This window comes from Macaca fascicularis, chromosome 7, assembly GCF_037993035.2.
Source record: "Macaca fascicularis isolate 582-1 chromosome 7, T2T-MFA8v1.1".
In the NCBI taxonomy this organism is placed as follows: domain Eukaryota; kingdom Metazoa; phylum Chordata; class Mammalia; order Primates; family Cercopithecidae; genus Macaca; species Macaca fascicularis.
This window is the reverse complement of record NC_088381.1, coordinates 57947174-57969798: the sequence shown is the minus strand read 5'-3', so window position 1 is coordinate 57969798 and position 22625 is coordinate 57947174. Positions and strand designations below refer to the sequence as shown.

Below are 22625 nucleotides of genomic sequence, written 5' to 3'. Positions count from 1 at the left end.
ACCCCTACGAAAATGAATTCTATGCAGGCAGGGATTTTGTTTGCTTTATTATTATTATTATTATTATTATTATTATTATTATTATTTTAGTCTCTTTTTTTTTGAGACAGAGATTCACTCTGTTACCCAGGCTGGAATGCAGTGGTGCGATCTCAGCTCACCACAACCTCTGCCTCCTGGGTTCAAGCGATCTTCTCACCTCAGCCTCCTGAGTAGCTGGGATTACAGGTGTGTGCCACCACATCCAGCTAATTTTTGTATTTTTAATAGAGACGGGGTTTCACCATGTTGGCCAGGCTGGTGATCTCAAACTCCTGACCTCAGGTGATCTGCCCACCTCAGCCTCCCAAAGTGCTGGGATTACAGGCACGAGCCACCACACCTGGCCTTGTTTGCTTTACTTAACACTGACTCCCGGCACCTTGAAGAGCACATGGCACAGGTGGGCCCTTGACATAAATTTGTTAAATAACTGAATAAATGAATGATGAGTGGCATCACCTCGTGTCACTGTCTCATGAACTCCACAGCCCAAACAATCTCAATTCCCTGTCCTGCACCTCCCACCTTGCAGTTCGTGCCAACCATCCCTCAGGGGCACAGGGTTGAAGGTACAAAGGTGCTGAACTGGATTTGAGGATTCAAGATCTCAGCTCTCTCTTCTTCAAGGACATGGCAAAATTCCCCTGATTTCTCCAAAGTTCATTCATTCCTGCATTTCTTCAATTATGATTTATAAATCAAATATATGTAGAATACTCTGCTAGATGTCAAGAAGGCTCAGAGAAGTCTCAATCAAAGCCTCCATCCTCAGGGCACTATAATTTACTCATGGAACCCAGACATTTACACTTAACACATCAATCAACAATATCATAGAGACCAATTAAATGTGTGAATTGTGACAGGAAATATATGAATAAGTATGAAATCAGGCCATCTTAATATAAAACATGTTGAGAACTAAAGAATCTTGGAGAGGTTGGATTGGAGAAGGGTCTTAAAGATGGGTAGGAAGTAGAGTGATACAGTGGACAAGGGGGTGTGAATCTAGGAATGAGAAGAAAATGGTAAGAAATTAGACAAAGTGGGATGGTAGGAGGACGGAGAGAATCCTTCCTAGACCAAGGATCCTGTGTATCCACATGCTGAGGTCAAGAAGACGAAGTCCCTGGAGTAAACCCAAGTCAGCATGTGTGACTTCAGCAGAGCTGGTCAAGGCTCTTAACAGTGACAGAGAAAGGAGCAACCACCGTGACGGCCTGCTGCTCCCCCAAACAGACCTCATCCTGCAGATGAAAGACCGCCGCGAGCCCATGCACATCCTCATGGATGACTGCTGCCCTTCTTTCTTGACCGTCCCAGTCTTCAGGTCCAAGATCCGGCCTAAGAGAGACAGAGAAGGACATGTACATGAGCCTTCGGTTGGGAGACAGAGGAGGCAGTTTGGGGGGCGCTTTCTCCAAATGCTCTGCCAAATGAGGACAAGTGTGGCTGTGCAAATTGTTTGTGTCTTGGAATTCCCAACATTCTTTGGCAAGAAACTCACATAGTGATGAAATCCATACAATTCAAAATGCTTTACTTTCTTCAGAGCCATCTACACTTGCTGCCTCTGATTTGTTGGATTCCATCGCCTGCAGTCACTCCAATTTGGCTCTCTCCCTCACCACTCCATGGAAAAGGCATTTGCCAAGGTCACCAACTTCCTTACTGCTAAATCCAAAACACGTTTTTCCTTTGTTTGATCCAACTGCTTTGCTGGGCTTTATGCGACTGCGCACTGCTCTCTTCTCAAGTATCTGCCCTCCCCTGGCTTCAGACACAGCGCTCCCGATTCCTCTCCTCTCTGCTCCTTTCTCCCTGAAGGCTCCAGCCTCAGCCTTCTTCTCTTCTCACTGTACATGTCCCCTACGCAGTTTTATCTACACCTAGGTTTTGACAGTCACCTTTGGATGCTAATGACCCTACATCTACACCTCTAGCATCAACCCCTTCGTTTCCTTAGCCCCAGGGCCATACCATCAGCAGCTGACTATGAACCTCAAAAGCAGCTTCACCCACTCCTCCCCAAACCCTCCCTAAACATCAGCAAGGGCACTGCCATCCACATGGAAATCTAAGTCAGAAACCCAGACATTATCTCCAAGTTCCTCTCCCTCACCTCCTGCACACACATCTCTGTCCCTCCCACTATTCTGCATCCATCCCCCACCTTGCTCTTACCTCAGCGTATTTCTTCTCCCACCCCCCATGGGGTTCTGGGCCATCAACTGACCTCCTCCCACATGGCTATTTCTATCCTCTCCTCTCCCTACTGTCTACTTCCTCCAGTATTTAAACACCACCAAATATCTTCCACCTTAGCAGAAAACAAACAAGCAAAAGACCTTCTCTGGCCCTGAAGCTCTTATCCTCTCTCTCTGCATCTGCAGTTGGAGGGTTCTGTCCACACTCACTGCCCCCTCTTGATGCCCAGCCCACTGTACCCACTGTATTGGGCCTCCACCCACTATAGCTCCATGGCAGCTGCTCCAGCCCAGGCCACAAGGACTCTCTATGTGGCCCAATTTAATACACACTCTTCAGCCCCTCTCCACCTTGTCCTTATCCTTGGCCAGTCCCTTGGAACACTCTTGCCCTAGAACACTACCTTCTCCAGCCTGTCCTGGGGGCAGCCCCTTTTCCTCAGTCCAGCTCCTCCCCACTCCATGTTGGCATTCCCAGGGCTGGGCCTTGGCCTTCTCTCTCTCACTCTCTCCCAGGCACCCTTGGAGACGTTCAGCTCCACCACCTCTTACATACTGAGGACATCAAGATGCCCGTCTCCAGCTGATAAAGCCTCCCGCCTTTGACTGAAACTCCAGTCAGCCCCCTCTGAGTCTTCTGCCTGTCTAGGCCTGACCTTGAGCTTCCCTCTCTGTCCTTGCAGAACCCAATTTGAGCAAGAATTCTAACTTAGTTTGGTGAGAATCCCCCACCCTTGGTATCTGACACCTTTGATATCTACCACCCTGCACTGTCGTTAGCAAGGATTCTGTTGATTGAGTCTAACGGGAATCTCCCGACCCCTGATGTTTCCTCTTAGTGATTCTCCACCCACTGCCCCCTGCCGCCACCTTGCTTCTTGCTTATAAACCCTCACTTATCCTTGTTGGAATTGGGTCCACTCTCTCCTAGCCTGCAAGACCACAGTGCAGTGGTGCCTGCACCTCTTGCCATGGCACCCCTCCAATGGAGTCTTCTTTATAGTTTTTAATAAATGTTGGGAATCATTTTTTCTTTAACACAGACCTCTCTTGGAAGCTCCTACATGTCCAACTGTCTCTTGGGTATCTCAGTGACATCTTATATTCCTCAGGTCCAAAAGCAAATTCTCTTCCTGTCCAAAGCTGGCCTTTCTCCACAGTCCCCCATTCTTGTCATTGGCACCACCACTACCCAGTCGCTCAAACTAGAAATCTAGTAGGCAAGAGCATAGACTCTGGAGCTGAGCTACCTAGCTTTAAGTCCTGCCTCCTTAGCTCACTGTGTGACCCTGGGCAAGCTACCTAACACCTCTGTGCTTTAGCTTCTTCATTGGTAAAAATGAAGATAATAATAGTACTTCCTTTAGATAGTTTTTGTGAGCATTAAATGAATTAATATTACAAAGCAACTACAACTATGCTTGGTTCTATAAATGCTTATTAAATAATGAATATGAAAAACTCCAACATTTGATCAGTCACCAATATTCTGTCAATTCTACTTCCTGTGTATCTTTGGCCTGTGTACTTCCTGCCTCTGCACTGCTACCACCTTAGATCTGTCCCCCTCACTGCATTTCTGGATGGATGGCTGCAAAAGGGCAGTCATCCCTTCCTCTGGTCTTGTCCCCTTCATTCCAGCCTCTGCATTGCTACCAGAATTCTTTATTTAAAACACAAAAACAATCATGGCTCTATCATTTATGTGACCCCAGTCACTCAGCCTCGCTGGTCCATGGTTTTCTCTATTGCAAAATTAAAGAGCAAGATCTTGCTTTCAAGATTATTGTGACACAACATACATAAAAGTGATTCGCACACAGGAGGCAAGCAACAAATGTGTTTCCTGGCAGGCTTAGACCAAATGACCACGTCACACTCCTCCTTGAGAGCCTTTCATGTTCTCCACTCTTAGTTGCCAGGAAAATCCAAGTCCCGCAGCCCAGTATTAAAGGCCTCCGAGGTCCGGCCCCTGCCCTCCTCTCACACTCCCTCCTCGCCCTACACCATCCCACCACTCCACACAGGCCTCCACTGCTGGCCAGAAGGTCTCGCAACTCCCCAGTGTGCCATTCTCTCCTATCTCACCCCTGGCCCTTCCCAGCCACTTCCCCTCCCTGAGCAATCCCCTTCCTTTTGCCTGATTTCCTTTTTTTTTTTCTTTGAGACAGGGTCTTGTTCTGTAGCCCAGGCTGGAGTGCAGTGGTGGAATCTCGGCTCACTGCAGCCTTGACCTCTGAGGCTCAAGCAATCCTCCCACCTCAGCTCCCCAAGTAGCTGGGACTACAGATGTGTGCCCCCATGTCCAGCTTATTTTTTTATTTTTTGTGGAGACGAGGACTCGCTATGTTGCTCAGTCAGGTCTTGAACTCTGGGCTGAATCATTCTTCTTGCCTCAGCCTCCCAAAGTGCTGGGACTACAGGCGTGAGCCACTGTGCTTAGCTGACTTCTACTTTTTATCACAACTTACCCAGGGTGTCTTCTCAGTCATCATTTCACAAATATTCATTTAGCCCGGACAATATGTGAGTGACACTAATGTAAGCACAAAGAATTAAACAGGCAAAGGCCATTATATCCTAGAGGATGAGAGAGAGGACAACAACAACAAAGAGAACAGACTAAAGTAGATGAGAATGGACTCAAACAGAACAGATTGTCACACTGAGATAACAGCTAAGAACAATAAAGCCAGGAAGAGTTAGAAAGGGATGGGAGAGCTGCGGCTTTGCAGCAGACAGCGTTTCAAAAGGTTTCTATCATTTGAAATCAAAAGGGCCTTGAAGAAGACACCCTCCCCAAGCCTGGGTCCCACTGCTGCAAATGGAGGAAGGTGTGGGGGAGTGAAAACGCATGCAAGAGAGGGTGGTCATCTTCCTCGCTGCACTCCGCAGCATGCTGTGCTCTCCTTGGGCCGACTCTGTCATGCTGTGTTAGAACTATCCTGCACGCATGGTCTAGAACTGTGCCTGGTCAGCTTGCTCCCCTCAACACTTGCAGCTTTCCCTTTCCACATGGACCAGGGCTCTGCAGACTGCATGACGCTCTACAAAGACCCAGCAATCACCATCATGCTGACTACTGGTACGTACATCTTTAAGCAGGATGTGTAGACCAGAATTCTACTCAGTGGAACTGTCTGACTCAGTGTGCTGAGAGCTCTGGCGCGGCCGGTGCGGGGGAGGCCCTGGGCGTCTGCTGATTCTGCGCTGTCTGCTGTCCCAGGTTTGACACCTGTCTGTCTCCTTCACAGACGGCGTCTTTTTACGGCCATGTTAGTGTAAATTGTCACTTGCTTTATCATCTACCAAATGGCAAATGGTTTCAGCTGTGAAGCAGGCCAGCATGGGGGTCTGGCAGATTCCAAAGTGTGCTCTGAAAATAAATCGCAGCTGCGTAGCACATGAGCAGTGGAACATGAGGAAATGAAAAAACACATTTCCATGATCTGCTGTCACGACCTTGAGAGACAATGGCTTCAACGTTTATTTCTCCGTGTGCTTCTCCGGTTTCCTCGGACACAATGAAGCTGCTCCTCAGGCTCCTCTGGAATGAAAGCACACCTGACTTCATACCGTAGGTGTGTTCCTGAGAGGTTGTGTGTAAACTGGATTTTTCACAAGGGTAATAGCAGTTGAGATGTACAGAAGCAGGTGGCCACCGCCCCAGCACTGGGCCGTGAATCCTGGTGTCATGGGATGGCAGTCAGCCTCCATCCCACAGGAGACTTGGGTGCTGCGTTTGCTTACTATGGGCTCCCAGTAGAGAGGCAAACAGATGTCGCTGCCAATTACACTGCTCCTAATCTAATCTTCATTCTTGACCCACAGAAGCCCGGGTTCTGCTTAAAGCCATAGGCCTGGATTCCTCGGGCTGACTCCCAGCAGATCCCTAGAGGCACAATCCATCCAGCCAAGGCTGGCTCCTTCTAGAATCCCTGCTCCCCAGCCTCATCCACTGGTCTGAAGGACTCTCGTTCTTTTGTAATCCTGTCTCTGGGCTGGTCCCATGATGCATTCCATTCTGTTTTCCTTAGCCAGTGCCTAAACAACCAGCCACCCTGGTCACCTCTCCTATGTGTACTCTTCACCCTTGATCCAAGCCCCCTGCTCCTTTCCCTCCTAATCCCCCGCCGGGTGCCCTCCAGAATACCCACTTGGAAGTAAGACAACTCCTGTGTACTCAGCTCCTTACAGACACTCCCTGAAATCAACTCAACTCTCTGCCTCAGTAGAGACAAGCCTGCCCTCTGGAGGGTGCCCTCTGGAGCCTGCCCTCTGGAGAGAAGACTCCGGCTCCCATGTCCCACATGGCATGGGGTCAAAGATAGTCTTGCTGTCTTCCTCAGTCCCCGAAGCCCTTCCAAACCTGACTCCTGCGTGACATGCTCCTTCCAGACTCATGACAACCACCTCGTCCACCTACTACACCTCCTTTGTTTCTCTTGTCTTCCCACCTCTGGGTCACTCCTCCTCCTTCATTTTAGACTTTCTGCACAGCACCTACAGCCTTTCTCTTTACCCCAAGACCTGCTATCACCCTACATGGTTTCAGCATCCATGTGGAAGGCCCACCTAACATTCCCCTCTCTGGACGTGTCCTCCTCAATTCTGAGCACGCTTTCCTCCTGTCCAGGGCAGCCAGCCATGCCCACTGCCACATCGGGGAACTTGTGGGCACCTATAACTGCTCCATCTGAAATGATACAATCAAACAGCCCCCAGGACCACAGTTAATTTTCTCACTCTGGTCCTCTCACTTTCCCCATTCTTTGAATTCAGGGAGAATCTAGTGTCGGAATTCTTGACATCCTATCAGCATCCTCCTTTTGGTACAGAGTGATGAGCTTCTCTGAGGCTCGGGGACCCAGTTGTTAGAGCACTTGGGCTCAAGTTGCACAACGGCTGGCTTTGTAAGAGGCCCCAGAAATCTTCCAACACAACCAGAAGCTGTGGAAGCAGATATTGTTCTGGGTTTGATGTACAAAGGAGAACTATTAGTGAGCTGATAAATTAGTAATTACGCTATTTCAAATGAAAAAGGCAGCAAGGATGTAAGACATGGCTCCTCCGTATGCTGGTTGCGAGAGTTTGCACAGGTCACTTCATTTCTCGGAGCCTCAGTTTCTTTGACTGGAAAATGGAATCAGGCATTCCTACTTTGAAGGGTTATGTACAGATTTGAAGACCTACACACTAGAGCTCAACAAACCCCCTTAGAGAATCAGACTACAAGTGATTGGCAGGCTCCCAGCACAGAGAGCCGCAGGAAGGGAGGGTCTCCTGAGACCAGGAGCTAGCCCCTGCCTTCTGGCTGCTGGAGGAAGAGAAGGCATTCAGACCACCCCGGAATAATGCACAGAGCACGGCCTCAGGCTACAAGATTGAATAACTTGCTATTTTTGTTTTTCTCCTTAATTTTTATTCTAAAACTAACATGGTCATTTTAGAAAAATCACGCACACGAACACTCTCACTAAGTAAAAATCCCAGATAATCTTCTCCAGAGAAAAACACTATTCACATTTAGGTGCGTTTCTGGTCAATCTTTTTCTATGCTTGCCTGCTCTTTATTTTAATTAGCTGAGGCCTCATGGTATATATTTTTCTACTTCATGTCACTTAGCAGAAACTCAAGAATTTCATCACAAATCTCATTTTAAAGGCTCTTTTAATATTATTTTGAGTAGTGAATTTACTATTAGACATTTAGGTTTTTCCAGGTTTTTTCCACCATAGCACCAAGGGTGCTGTGGTGAACATGTACATACAAACAAAAATCCAAACTATCTCAGGACGGATTTCCAAATATGACATTCCTGCATCAAATAAGGAGAATATTTTTAAGACTGTTAATATCAAACCCCAGTCTACCTCTAAAGTTCATAGGGAACTATGCTGTCAATACCTTTACTGAGTCTCAGTTTTTCTACTCCATGAAAAGAGAAATAAGAATTATGACCCACCTCACCTCAAAGTTTTTTTACTGTAATTTTTCTAAGACAGTTGAAAAACATAAAATGCTTTATAACATGAGTCAGCGAAGTACTTCCTGCAGCCCAAATCTGGTCCACCACTTGTTTTTGTAAATAAAGTTTTATTGGAAAACAGCCATGCCCACTCATTTATTTATTGTCTATGGCTACTTTCATATACCATGGCAGACCGGGGGGTTGTAACAAACACAACATGGCCCACAAATCCTAAATATTTACTATGTGTCCCTTCACAAAAAAGCATTCTCTGACTCCTGCTTCAGAAGACCATAAAGATTCTAGAACAGAGCATCTTTTTTGACGGGCAGAGGGCCCTTCTGTAATTGTTTGCAGTAAGCTGATTTGTAAGTATTATTTTGGTCAGTAGTAACTTTTTAAAAAAGAAGAATCTGAAGTTTGTCTTGGATAAGATCACAAAAGAAGGCTTTGTGCACATAAAAATTCTCCCCAGGCTACAAGAGAAATACAAATATAAATTAGAATTATTTCATCAAAAGAATCCTTAAGAAAACTGGAAACATCTTATCTTGGTTCAAAAAGGAGGAACAGTGAGATAGTAAAGGAGGAAAACAAGAGAAAATAATTAGGAACAAAAGCAAAGCAAAACGATGGCCCCATGAAGGACAATATTTGATGTGGTTCCAAAAATGTGTCCCCCTGAAATGGGGGCCCAGAACTGGACGATGCTTTGGTTACTGTTCCAGTGACAGTGTGTTCTCATTCTCAAAAGGTTGACCCCAGCTATTACAGCAGCTGTGCACACAGGAAAAAACACCAGGCCACAGGACAGGGATCCAACCAGTGTGCCTGAGGACTGCTCCTGAACAAACTCTGGAGCCCAGAGCTGTGTCAGTGAGCCTGGAAGAGAATGGGCCTTCTACTACTAAAGGTGGGTGCATTTTCCTTAGACTTCATTCTCTCTGGCAGGTGTTTATAAGTGGCTGAGGGCACAAATACATCAATTCACTGGCTGCAGCCAAACCATTTTCTTCCCAACCTAGAAGAGGGAGCTCTGAATGGGCAGTAGAGTTGCATAGGACATCTCTTACTCTATTTACTCATTACCTCCTCTACCACAATGCTTTCTTGAGAAATAGCTCTCATACTAATCCTTCATTATGAAAGTCAAAAAAAGAGCTGCCATCTTACAAGATCCCATCTCCCTCGCCATGGTGATTGGTTGAGAACTAAGTACCTGACACACCCTGGGCCAATCATAGTAAGTCACCCACCCTCCATCTATAGTGATTTGTCCCAAAACTAGGATAGAATCCAACCTGGCCAATCAGAGTCCTCTATAGGCAAAATGTGATCTTTGCCACCTTTCCCCCTCTTTTATCTTTGAGTACCTGAGCATGGCTCTTTCAATGGCAGTGATTCAGCTTCAAGGACAATTGGGTCTAGGAGAACAAAACTGACTCCAAGAAAGTCGTAAAAACATAAAACAGTGAAAAGTTTCTCCCACTGTTCAAGTCTTTAACACTTGGTTCTGTTCCCTGCAACCAAATAGTTCAGGTTAATACAATGTCCTGTGGCCTTTGACAGAAGAGGAAGGACAAGGGAATTAACTCTTTACTCACTGAGCACTCTACTAAGGGCTAGGTATTCTGAAACGTTTCACATGTGTTACATGACACAACCCTAGGAAGTGGGTCACAGTGGTTGCACACCAAGGCTCAGCAAGGAGAAGCGCCTTAGGGGCAGTTCATTTCAGAGGGGAGAAATATTTGATCATTGATATGTCAAGAATTGCTGAGGCATGATGATAATAAAAAGCAGATTAACTTTTAGGAGGTTCTGTTACTGTTTTTAAATACTCTGTGGACAATGCAGCTCCTACTGCCTGCACAGTGGGCAATGCCCCCTCCTCGGTAGCCCCTGCTAGGCTGTATTTGTCCCACAAAGAAACTGAAGCCCAGAGACACTAAGTAACCAGCCACCGTTGTCTCACAGCTGAGAACTGCGGAGTCAGGATTTGAAGAGGGCAGCGCGACTTAATGCAGAGCCTGTACTACTTTTCACAGTACAACTGCTCTGGGAAGTCTGGAGACCACTCCCCAAAGCAGAAAATAAGACAGCAGCCACCAAACAGAAGCAGATGGGCAGTGAGGGGGCAGGAGGTCAGCCATCTGCAGGGACTGTGGCCAGCTTGTGGCTGTTTCAGGATCAGAAACCCAGACTGGGAACATAAGCCTTTTTATTTTTATTTTTTTTGTAGTTCTTATCTGTGTATTTCTTTATTCCTCTTCAATTTTTCCTTTTGGTTTAGTAGAGAACTTCGGATCATTCCAGCCTGTCTCAGCCATTCCTGGGAGACTCAGGGGAATGGGTTTGCATCCATATTTGGTGGAGTTATAGGAGGTACAGGTCCCTTAATGGCAGCCCTAGTTGCAGTGACCACACTTTCCAGCTTTGCCTGGGACAGCCTGGCTTGTTCCTGTTGTTCCAGCATGGTCATCAGCACAGCCTCTTTTCACTCTCCCAGTGCGTGGATTTGGACCATCACCTTTATGCAATATGGTCGCTGTTTTTAAAGTGGTAGCAAAGAGGGAATCATGAGTGAGAGATGAATCTCACACGCTGGAGGTTGAGAAAGTTACATTTAAGGCCACGTAGCCCTCCTGCCTGTCACTCAAGCTCTTCTCTCCTCCTAGATAGGTCTACATTGTGTCTTTATGGGTAGGGGGCAACGCTCCAATAGCCCCTCAGAAAAGAATGGTGTGCCATCAGTGCTTCCAGGCAGGAAGGAGGGAGTGCAACTGGAGATGGCTGGTCACTCAGGGTAGAACTCGTTCCAGTTTAATAACAGGGAGTTAACCCTCAGGTAGAGTCAGAAAGCTCCATTCTTCCAAAGAAATGCTTTCTGAGGGCCCCTGGTGGTGCAGCTGGCTGTACCTAATCCTGTTCTGGCCTGAACTTCACCAGGGCCACCACGGCACTAGGAACACAGTAGGAGCCACATGAAGATGTTCAGCTTGTTGCAAACACTTGGAGACTAACATCAAGGTGGAATCACAACATGAAGTGTATTAGAAAGTCCTTCCCTTTCCCCTTCTCTCACATTAAATTCTTGCTCTAGAGAGAAGGCCTTTCTTCCTCACTTGCTGAGTAAAGTGTTTTCCTCAGGAAGAATATACTTATAATTATCTCCTCTGCAACACCGCTCTACCACTTCAAATCTATATCCAGCCATTTAATGGTCATGACAGGCCATGAGCTTCTCAGCTCTCCTGCAGCACAGGGAATGCTACTGCCCTCAACAGTATGGTACCTATATTAGTTTCTATGGCCATGTAGCAACTCAGCAGCTTAAAACAGCACCCATTTATTACCTCACAATTGACCAGGTTCTCTGCTGAAGGCCTCATAAGGACAAGATCAACGTGTTGTCTGGGCCGGGCTATTACTTAGAGGCCCTGCAGAAGAATCCACTTCTGAGATCATTCCAGTTGTTGGCAGATCCTTGCAGCTGTCAGGTCAGGTGCTCATGCCCTTGCTGGCTATTGGCCAGGTGCCATGTTAGGAGGCTACTCACAGATCTTGGCTCATGGCCCCTCCAACTTCAAAGCCAGCAAAGGTCTATGGCCTATCAAATCCTTTTTGTGCTTCAAATCTTTCTGACTTTCCAATCTGTTATGAGTCAGATAAAATTTTCTCCTTTTAAACGGCTTACTTGTTTGGGTCATGCCTACCTGGATAATCTCTGTATTTAATGATCAACTGACTTGGGACTTTAACTACATAGGTAAAATCCCTTTGCAGCCATACTTAGATTAGTGTTTGATTGAATAACCAGGGGATGGAAACCTTAGGGATCCTTTTAGTATATTGCCCACCATGGTCCCCAACATTATTGACACTTAGGCAGACAGCTTGCCTCCCTTCCTGGATTACAAACTTTGTGAAAGCAGCTGTCCAGGGGTCGAATATCTCTGTGTCCCCTAGTCCAGGGTGCCTCGCATACATACACTGGTGTCCAACGGCTCTGTCCTGAATCACAACCACCCACTGGGGAGGCTAAGCTGTCATGACTGCACAGCGGCCCAATTACAACTCCTTACAGGCTCCTATGGATGCCCATGTGTCTCTTTTTTCCTGTTTTCCAAAGAATCCTTGAGGATTTACAACTAAGGCTTTTCTCTACAAGTAACTCCACCCCTCGAGCCTAACAAAGCATTTTCCTTTGGCAGTAGGAATCCTGAGCAACTTCCAGAAGCCAAGCTCCTGACATCTTCTCAACAACTAGGAGGCTATAAACACAGGTCCTCCCGTAGTAACCTGGGCCACTTTTCAACTAATACATCTCCTCTTACCTGGTTCTATATCGTTATCCAGGCAGGGAAAGGCTGGTGACAGCCAACGAATGGCAGCCGACATGTATTCCACTGGCAAGTTCAGAACTATTTATCCACTACTTATTCAGAACTTTATGGCACTTGAGCCTGAAGAGGTTTTTAAGAAAGGACACATGGTTTCACAGCAGCGACCAAGTACAGCGTCCTTACCAGCTGGAGTTACAGGCTGTGTTAAACTCTACCCACCCAGACAAGTGCTGAGCAAGTTCTCCCATTTCACACAAGATGCTCACAGCTCAAGCTGGGAGCAGGGAGAAGGGTGCTGGGCATGTGGTGAATTCACACAGGAATGGACTATTGGACTATAAAAGACAGCCCCGTCCCACTCCTTGGCATGGGAATAAGTCACAGTGCAATGGATTTTTTTTTTTTCCAAAATAATATTGTCAAGAGAGGGTGCATGAAAGCTCACAAATGTGTAGAGGCTGGGTAGAGAGCAAGAATCTGTAAACTGACTCCATCCAACAGAAATTACAAAGTGCAAGCTGCAGTACTAAGCAAAGTATCTCACAGAGTAGGGGAAGCCAGACACCATTCCTACTTAACTATGAAACCAACTCAGTTGGCACTCGAGGAGATGTCTGTACAAACTGCAAAGGCAGCACAGAGCAGACAGAGAGAGTGCTTCATGTCGGAGAGAGCAGACTGGGTCAGGGAAAGCTTCCTCCCAGAGGAGGTGCTAAAGGAGCCTCAGAGAGATGGAGCTGCAAGGGATAGGATGCCCCAGGTAAAGGGCTCAGAGCAAGATGTGGGGAAAGTGGAGGGAAGGGTCTGAGAATAGGACAAAGTCCTGTTTGGCTGGAGCTCTACAGGGAGAGGGGCTGGAGAGGTGGGCTGGGGCCCAACCCCAGGGCACAGAGCCCCAGGAAGGCATGAGCAGAAGCAAACAGAGGAGTCAAGCTCTCAAAATGATTCTGCTACCTGTTACACAGGCAGGAAAGCCAGAGACTTGAGAAATGTGCTTCTGACAAACCCATCCAGCCCTTCATGCTGCTAGCAATGAATACTGAGCATGCTTTGCAAAGGCTTCATTCCATTCTAAAAGCAAAACTTCTACCTCCCAAAACTGCTTAGAAAAATTCATATGATTTGCAGTTTAAATATATGAACATCAATAATTTAGATTTTAGGAGCAAAATCTTGCAAGATTAGCATTCATAGCCAACATTCAGGGAAAGAGAGACACCCCAACTTGGAGCCCGAGTGTCCAGCCATGTGGGGAGAGCTCCCGTGTACACAAAGAGTGTACTGGGAAGGAGGGAGGGTTGGCAGCAACAATAATGTTCACTGAGCAGAATGGGCTCCTCCTGACCCGAAGAGGGAAACTGTTTTCAGATAGTAAGAATAGGTTTCTGGGAACTATCCCCCTCTGGGCCCTCTTGCCCTCCTGAGCAAGGAAGACGGCGGCTGGGGTTTGGGTTAGAACTCAGGAGTAGAATCTGTGGCCATGGAATAAAGAGACAAAAAAAGGCTCACAGGGGTGGGGGTGCCTGATTAGGTCTGGCAAAAGGGACTTAGCATTGCGACTAATAGGCCCTGCAGACACTCAGAAGAGCCTTTCTGCCAAGCAGTCTGCTTGCATGTCAATCTGTTTGTCCCTCCACCGTACCATCTGGGGAAGGTGCTAATGAGACACTAACTAAGCAAGCAGCAGGCAGCAGGATGGCACAAGGAGGGCAGCAAAACTCTGCAGAGAACATCCAAGAAATCATCATCTCATGAGCAATGAAAAGACCAAGACTGGCACATTTGGGGTCAGTCCATACCAAGGGGCAGAGAACTCCAACGTGAATGACAGGCCATACCACCTCTCCCACCTCGACAACTGGGCTCTTGCAGCTCTCTGAAAAGCCCCAGAACTTTACAGCTTCTTCTGCATTCGCATTCTCAACATGATGTGGGATCACAGGGCACCGCCTGCTGTGGCCTGCTGCTCTGCTATTCACTATAAAATCATCACCCCACGGTCCCCCCATGGCCGGCACCTCTTCTGCTATTTAATCTGTAGACAAAAGTACAAATTCTTCATCCTGTTTAGAATATGCTGAAGTGTGATTTAAAGAAATACATTCCTCTTGGGGTATCATGCTACAAAAATGCCAGAAATGCAAGCCTGACGGGTTTAACTTTAATAGTAAATGATTAACCCTCCTTGGCTATGGAAAGGCAGCTCAGCATATGCCAGGACACCAGGCTGACATGGAGTTCGAGAAGGCAATTTCAAGTCGTGCCTTCCCTCCTTCGCAGTTTGCTAATGAAATGATTTTAAAAATACAAAACTAGCAGGAAAAATCTGCGCTCATGAAGAAAAACAGTAGAAGCGGCCTTAAAATAGGGAGACATTGAAATACTTCTGCAAAAAACAGCACAACACACCTGGGATGGTCTGGAAATGAGTATGAGCAGCTCATGTGTCTTAGTTCATTTTGTGTTGCTATAAAGGAATACCCGAGGCTGCGTAATTTGCAAAGAAAAGAAGTATATTTGGTTCATGGTTCTGCAAGCTGTATAAGAAGCATGGCGCCAGCATTTGCTTCTGGTGAGGACTCCCGGAAGCATCATGGCAGAAAGCAAAGAGGGAGCAGGAGTATCACATGGCAAGAAAAGGAGCAAGTCAGAGAGAGGAGGAGGGGTGCCATGCTCTTTTAAACAAACAGCTCTCAGGTGAACTAAAAGAGTGAGAACTTACTCATTTAGACAGGGAGGGCACCAGGCCATTAGTGAGGGATCTGCCCTCATGATCCAAATATCTCCCATCAGGCCCCACCTCCAACATTGGGGATCAAATCTCAACATGAGATTTGGAGGGGACAGCTATTCCAACTATATCACCATGGTTCAACAAATATGAGAAAACAACCTGCCTGGGAAGGAAGTGAAAGAGTTCCCTACTAGAAGTTTCCAAATTCCAAGCAGGAGAGGGAGAAGAGGAAATCAGGAAGCAGAAGACCAATGGCATAGGGTATAATCACAGTGAGGCCAGAGGCAGAGCCCTCATATCACCCTGACTTAAAGCAAACAATCTACCACATAAAGAGGAAGAAAGGCTGCTGCAGCCTGCTTCTGAAGGGCAGCATATCATGTAAAGGAGTGGGCATGGCCCTACTAACTTCAGATGATGGTGACTAAGGCACAGGGTTGCCTCAGCTGCAGCTCCCAGATAGCTAGCTGTACACAGCTATCTTGCAGGAAAAATCAGAGCAAATCCCCCACACCCCGCCACTTGCTTTGGTTTGAATGTGTCCTCCAAAGCTCATGTGTTGGAAACTTAATCCCCAATGCAAGAGTGTTGAGAGGTGAGACCTTTAAGAGGTGATCAAGTCATAAGAGCTCAGGAAGGCAGAGCCCTCCTAAGGAGTTTAATGTCACTATTTCAGGGATGGGTTTGTTATAAAAGCAAGCTTGGCCCTTCTTGCTTTCCTGCTCTCTTTCTCATTCTCTCTTGCTTTTGCTCTCTCAGTCTTTTGCCTTCCACCATGGGATGACACAGCACAAGGGCCCCTGCCAGATGTCAGAGCCATGGTCTTGGACTTCCCAGCTTCCAGAACTGTGAGCCAAATAAGTTTCTATTCATTAGAAATTAATCAGTCTGTGGTATTCCGTTATAGCAGCAGTAAACAGATTAAGACGCAAAGAATTGGAAAGAACACAATATGTTGAAATACTAAGTCTCAGCGATATTTGAGAAAACCTTTTATAAATAAAAAGAAAATAACCTGGTACCAAGAAAGATTGCTTTTAGATGAAAAACATGATTTCAGAAATGAACACCCAAATGGAGGCAATAAACAGTGATACTGCTAAAAACTGAACCAATGAATTAAGAGAAACCTTTAGAAGGTCTCTCAGAGGTCACACACACACATACACAAAGCAAAAGCGAAAGGAGGTAAATACAAGATGCAAAAGGCTAAGATTCCTAGATAAGAGAGTCAGGCAATCCATCACAGGGATTTGAGAACTGAGCTGACAGAGAAGACAGAGAAGAGGCATTCAAAGAAATTATCATAAAGACCTCTGCTTCCAACCAAGTAACAGTGGCCAGATTGACTTTCCCTTCTGAAACCATCAAGCACCCAACAAAATCTATAGAACAATAGTTCTTACACATTAGACATTAAGTAGTGAAGGACCCTGAGAGACTGGAAAAGAAGAACAAAGTTGGAGGACTAACATTATCTGATTTGAAGACGATAAAGCTGTAGTAATCAAGACACTCTGAGCCAGGCATGGTGGCTCATGCCTGTAATCCCAGCATTTTGGGAGGCTGAGGCAGGAGGATGGCTTGAGCCTAGGAGTGTGAAATCAGCCTGGGCAACACCAGTCCTTGTCTCTACAAAGAATAAAAAATTAGCCAGACGTGATGGCGCATGGCTGTAGTCCCAGTTACTCAGGAGGCTGAGGTGGGAGGATCACTTCAGCCTGAAAGGGCAAGGCTGCTGTGAGCTGTGATGGCGTCACTGCACTCCAGCCTGGGCAACCAAATAAGATCCTATGTAGAAAAGAAAGAAAGAAAGATGCTCTGCATAAGCAGAATAGCACAGAGTCCAGAAACAGACGTACACCTGTGTAGATAATTGGTGTGCAAAGGCAATTCAGTAGAGAAAGAACTGTCTTTTCAACGAAGGTGCTGTGATTCAGCTGAGAGATTAAAAAAACAAAACAAAGCAAAAAAACACCAAAAAACCGAAGGTGCTGGAACAACTGAATATGCCTATACTAAAGGAAAAAAAAATAGGTCTATCCTGAGAAGTAAATAAGATGTATTTGTGAAGTCACTTCACACAGTATGTAAATATTAGTTTCCTCTCTTCTTGGATCCTCCCAACCCCACCCCCCAAAAAATCCATTTCCCTTCCAGCAACCAGAACAGTCTTTATGTATAAAAATGCAAATTGGATCATGTTAACATGCTTTCAGGGACTGCTTCCTGCACTAAGAGTAAATTCCAAGTGCATAATGGTTCTCTGTGGCTGTCCCTGGCCTGACGTTTCCCCCTCATCTCACTGCATGGGATATGGCTTGGCTGTGTCCCCACTCAAATCTCATCTTGAATAACATGTGTTGTTGGAAGGATCCGGTGGGAGGTAATTGAATCATGGGAGCAGGTCTTTCCCATGCTGTTCTCCTGATAGTGAGTAAGTCTCACAAGATCTGATGGTAATAAAAAGGGGTTCCCCAAACAAGTACTTCTCTCTTTGCCTGCCACCATCCATGTAAGTCGTGACTTGTTCCTCCTTGCCTTCTGCCATGATTGTGAGGCCTCCCCAGCCATGTGGAACTGTAAGGCCATTAAACCTCTTTTTCTTCCCAGTCTCATGTATGTCTTTATCAGCAGCATGAAAACTAATACAATGGCCTTCCTCACTTCCCCAGAGCCACCAATACCTTCCCTGCCTCAGAGCCTTTTCACATGCTGTGCTATTCCCATGGCTGGGAAAATTCTTGGCCCCATTCCCCCTACCACCTCACAAATTGCTAATTCCCACTCATGTCCTTTCGTTTTCTGCTTTACAGTCATTTACTCAGAGGCCTTTCCCTGCTCCTCTCTCCCCACCACCTCTAACACGTAAATTAGGGTCCCCTGCCCCTGTCCCATAGCCTCTTGTTCTTTTTCTTCAGAACATGCCACCAATTTAACTCTATATTCATTATATAACTGCCTGTTTGTCCATTTCCTGAGGTAAAGCTCCATGATGCATGGTGACCACAGTTTCATGCATTGCTGCATCTTCCGTTTCTGGTGCAGTGACACGTGCTGATAACTATCTGTTGACTTAAACTAAGACATGCAAGTTGCCTCCCATAAAGAGGTTTCCCCTTCATCTGTGAATACCTGGTGGCCAAGTCATAGTGGCTGGCCTCAGTCTTGGACCAGGCTATGGGCAGCCCCGAGGGGAGACAGGACTGTGAGGTGGGGCCTGCATCCACATGGAGGGGCTCTTTGCATTGTCAGGTTATTTTAGGTAAACCTCAGCTGTGCTGGTGGCCAGCCTGCGGACAGCTCCATCAACAGGCTTTCTTCCATGGGCTACAGTAGACACTGCAGATGTCCTGCCCAGATCCCCTGGATCTCATGTACCACTTTGACTGCTGGGTCCTCCCCTAGCTGCTGCAGGTTCTTCAGCTGATGGCTCACACCTGCATCTTCTCCAGAGCCTTCTCCTTGAAGCCACCTGGCCTGAAGTTATCTAGGAGTTACACCCACCCCTCAAGGCCTGTGACCAATGACTAATTTGCCTCACAGAGGGACTGCAAAACCCCACACCCTTGCCTCAAAGAGGGACTGACTCTGTGTAACTTACTCTTTCAAGCTTTGTCCCTGTAGATTAGGTTGAAGCTAGACTCCCCAGAATCATATCTTTGCCTGGCCTCTCTTCTGACCTGTCCTGACCTATCCAGCTTCTCTCTCTCACCACCTTCTCCTGAGAGTGCTCACAAAAGTGTGTGCACGAATCCCTGACCAGGCAGGAATTGAGAATACCTCCCAAGACAAAGCTGCCTATGGTTGGAGGAAATAAAAGAAAAGATGACAAGCATTTACTGAGTACCCAGGCCATGCCGGGCACTGTCTCGGGCACCATCCTCACACCAACACTGATGAGGAACTGGAGGCTCAGGGAGGATCCCTGTACCCTGTCCAAGATCACCCAACTGGTCAGCGGGGAAACGAGGACTCAAACCCAGGCAGAAAGTCCATGCTCTTAACTCCCCACCATGGCTGTCGGTGAGTCCACGCATCTGCCGATTCCCAGCCCTAGCAAGCAATGTGAGCTGTGCTGTCTAAAATGAAGGCAGGGGTTAATGGGGTAACTTCAACCTGAGTACAAGTGCACTGGTCAAATGTAGAAAGGGCTATCTTCCGAGGCGGCCAGCTCCGCCACTGCAGGTGTTCAAAAAGAAGCCAGTGGCCCCTTCACAGGCCTGTTATGGAGGGAGCTATAGAACTGAGAGAAGAGTCAGCCTGTGTGACCCTCATGATGCCGAGCTCTTGTGAGTTCAGGTCCTTAGAATGTGTGCACTCAGCTCAAGGTTAAAGAATGGCATTGTAAATAGCTCATTGGAGAGTCATTTATGTCATCACCCAAAAGGAGAAAACTGAAAGCCATCTATCAGATCACTGCCTGAGCAAACGACTGGCCAGGGAGGCTTTGCATTGGAGTAGAAGAAAAGAATCTACAAAAATAAAGGGAAAACTGGATGCAGATGTTTTCCTCAATTAGCTTCTACTAAAAAAGCAATAAACAGGAAAGATCAGTGCTATACATGCACTTTTATTTAGCCATGTGGCATGAGTCATGACATTTCAGAGAGAAATGTGTCTGTCTTTGGTGAAGCTAAAGGAAACTATTTTATTTTCTTTATCGCTGGAGTTTTTGCAACAAAGCTATTTTTAACCAAAGTATTACAAAATATGACCATCACGTGAGATGATTACTGAAATCTAAATCATACCAGCAAGAAGCAGTGATTCAATTTGTCTTTTCAAACATCCCAAAGTAACTCAAATTAATTATATCTGCCTAAAAAAAATACCACTTGTAGGTTATTTCTGTTGTAGTTTCCTGTTATAGAAGGAAGAAAAAAGTCTTTGTCGATTGGCTTTTTGAACATCCAAGTTAGGATAAAAGATACTTCATTAGGAAATCAAGACTCTTTCAAACAGGACTTAAAATGCCAAGTGCTGCACATTTTTCAATTGTGTTGCTGATTACATTTTTAACATTTTGGTTTTCGGTGGTAGTAAATTAAGAAACTATCTTCCTGAAATTTATGTCCTAGATAAAGGACAAATTAGGTTGTATTATTTTATTTATGCGTGGGGGTTTTTGGCAGGGGCCTTATTGGGGAGCAGTAGTTGGTCCACACTGGAATCATCAGGGCAGCTTTTGAAAGACAGATGTCTGAACTTCACCATAGCACAGTTGAGTTCACAGAAATGAAGTGGAGTCCTGGCATCTGAATTTCTTAAAAAATGAACAGAATTCTGATGCACAGTGAGATTGAGAACCACTGTTTTAAGAGCTGGGAATTTTAAAAACTTATCTACAAAGCTGTAATAAACGTTTTTCAGGCGTCACTTGGGTGTGCCTTGTTTCAAGAAAAGCCATAATATGAAAATGGGAATGTAGGAACTTTAGGAGGTGACTTTTAGCATTATAAAGTAGCACACCAGTGTTACATGGTTAAATCTCTGCATGAATTTAAAGCAAGATTCACATACATTTTTGGTGGGATGGAAAATACGTATGTTAAGCCACTGAAGAGAACTTTAACCTCCTACTCCTTCTTTATTCAGGACAGAGACGCAGTGTTATTGGGAGTTGGGAAAGGCCTGGATCCAGGCCACCTCTCCCTACTTCTCAAACCTAACTTCCTGATTCCCAACAGCCCAGCACAGGCAGAGGCTGAAGAGCTCCCTGGACCACAGAATCTTGTTTAGAGCGAAGCGGCTTGTTCTCTAATGCCAAAGGGGAGAACCCAGTTGGATGTGTACATAAAATGCACATAAGGTTCACAGTGAGGGCTGTTCTACTTGTATCCCTGGCAGCCTCCCTGATTCCCTGTAAGCCCTGTGCTTGGGAGGCTATGTCCTCTCAGTTATTTCTCTTACAAAGAAATATTTACCATGCATGGAAAATCCAGTCATTCAGTGACATTAGTGGGCAAGTCTCCTCTTCCAGTCTTGCAATGCCCAGGTACACTTCCGTTTTAGATCCCTTCCCTAAGAAGTTGTTGCCATGAACAAAGCATGAGAGGTCTGCATACCTAGAAGACAAGGTCAGGAAGAGGAAGGAGACTGGTGAGGGACGGATGCCCTGGTCTGGTTTCAGAGTCCAATTATAAAGGAAGCCTCTGGAAATGTAGGCACAATGGTCAAGCACCAGTCATCTAAGTCTAACATCTGGGAACTGAGCCTGTACCTTGCAGGCTGTCAGAGCCAGGCCTGAGCGGGCCAGGTGTCACTCACAGACTATGTACTGAGCTGGGGGCCAAACTTCTCAACTCCTGGATGTGCATGGCTTGTTCCCCACTTGGACATTCTGGCCCATCTCCCTGCACACTCTCCTGCATCAGTTCCTGGCCTGGACCCCTCTATGCGCCCCATCTGAACCCACCCTCAGTGTGGCGATCTGCCACTGCTCTCAGCAAAAAACAGCCCTGACCTCGGCTCTGGATTGTGCCCAGCTCTGCTGCTGTGCACATGGACAGCATGAAGGGGCAGGTCTAGCCCAAGGCACAGGCAGGTGGGCAGGACTCAGGCAGGAGAGGATGAATCAGGTCAGGACAAAGGCAGGCGAAGAGAGATGGAAGCCCAGGCTCAGGGCTGGGCAGGATGAGAAGCAGGGAGAAGTACAGCGAGGGGCAGCCCGGAGGACTTCAACTGCCTGCCTGAGTCTGCATGGCGACTGAATTCCAAGCCCTGCCATATCAGGGAGGTGTGGAGAGGAAGAGGGGGAAGTGCTGCTCTGTCCCACCTAGAGTGGCTTCAGCCTACTCCAGATGGATGAGTGGTGAGCATCAGTAGCCCCATCTGGAAGGAAATGAAGAGGAACAGAGCAGGAAAGTGAAGCAGAGGAATAGATACAGCAAAGCTCAACCTGTATCCATGCTCACATCTGAATGGGCTCCATGCCTACATGATGGGGCAAATCAAATCCCACACCACACACAGCCTGGAAGACCATTCCTGAGGCTGTACCTCTGCTGACTCACTGCGTAGGTGATTAATGATTATAAAAAATTAACAGTAGTGAGTATCCCTATCTCCCAGCAGAGCACAATGAGCACATTCTGCATTGCACCCAAGTTTATCTACAAATATAGGCTGGTGGGTCCAAAGGCATCTGTCAGTGAATGCATAAGCATCAAAGGAAGCAGTGGATTTTGTGGCTTGACTCAACATGACAAGTCAGGGATGCTGAGGAGGTGCCTCCTGTCCTCCCCATGGTTAAACTCACTTCTAGTAGAAAAGATCTGACAACGAGAACAAGAGGCACCAACGAGGCCACCAAAGACTCTAG

The 22625-nt window shown here is 46.6% G+C and overlaps 1 protein-coding gene across 10 annotated transcripts in view; it reads right to left on the bottom strand.

Annotated features, from left to right (window-relative positions):
• The window catches only part of ARNT2 (aryl hydrocarbon receptor nuclear translocator 2), a 203601-nt gene that overhangs the window by 94679 nt on the left and 86297 nt on the right, over positions 1–22625 (bottom strand). For all 10 annotated transcript variants that reach the window (XR_010588193.2, XR_012415246.1, XM_065548283.2 and 7 more), the window contains one exon: positions 1284–1386. Coding sequence is in view for 8 of the 10 variants with exons in the window: in XM_065548283.2 (XP_065404355.1) it covers positions 1284–1386 (103 nt within the window). In the remaining 2 variants the exon portion in view is untranslated. The remainder of the gene's footprint in view (positions 1–1283; positions 1387–22625) is intronic.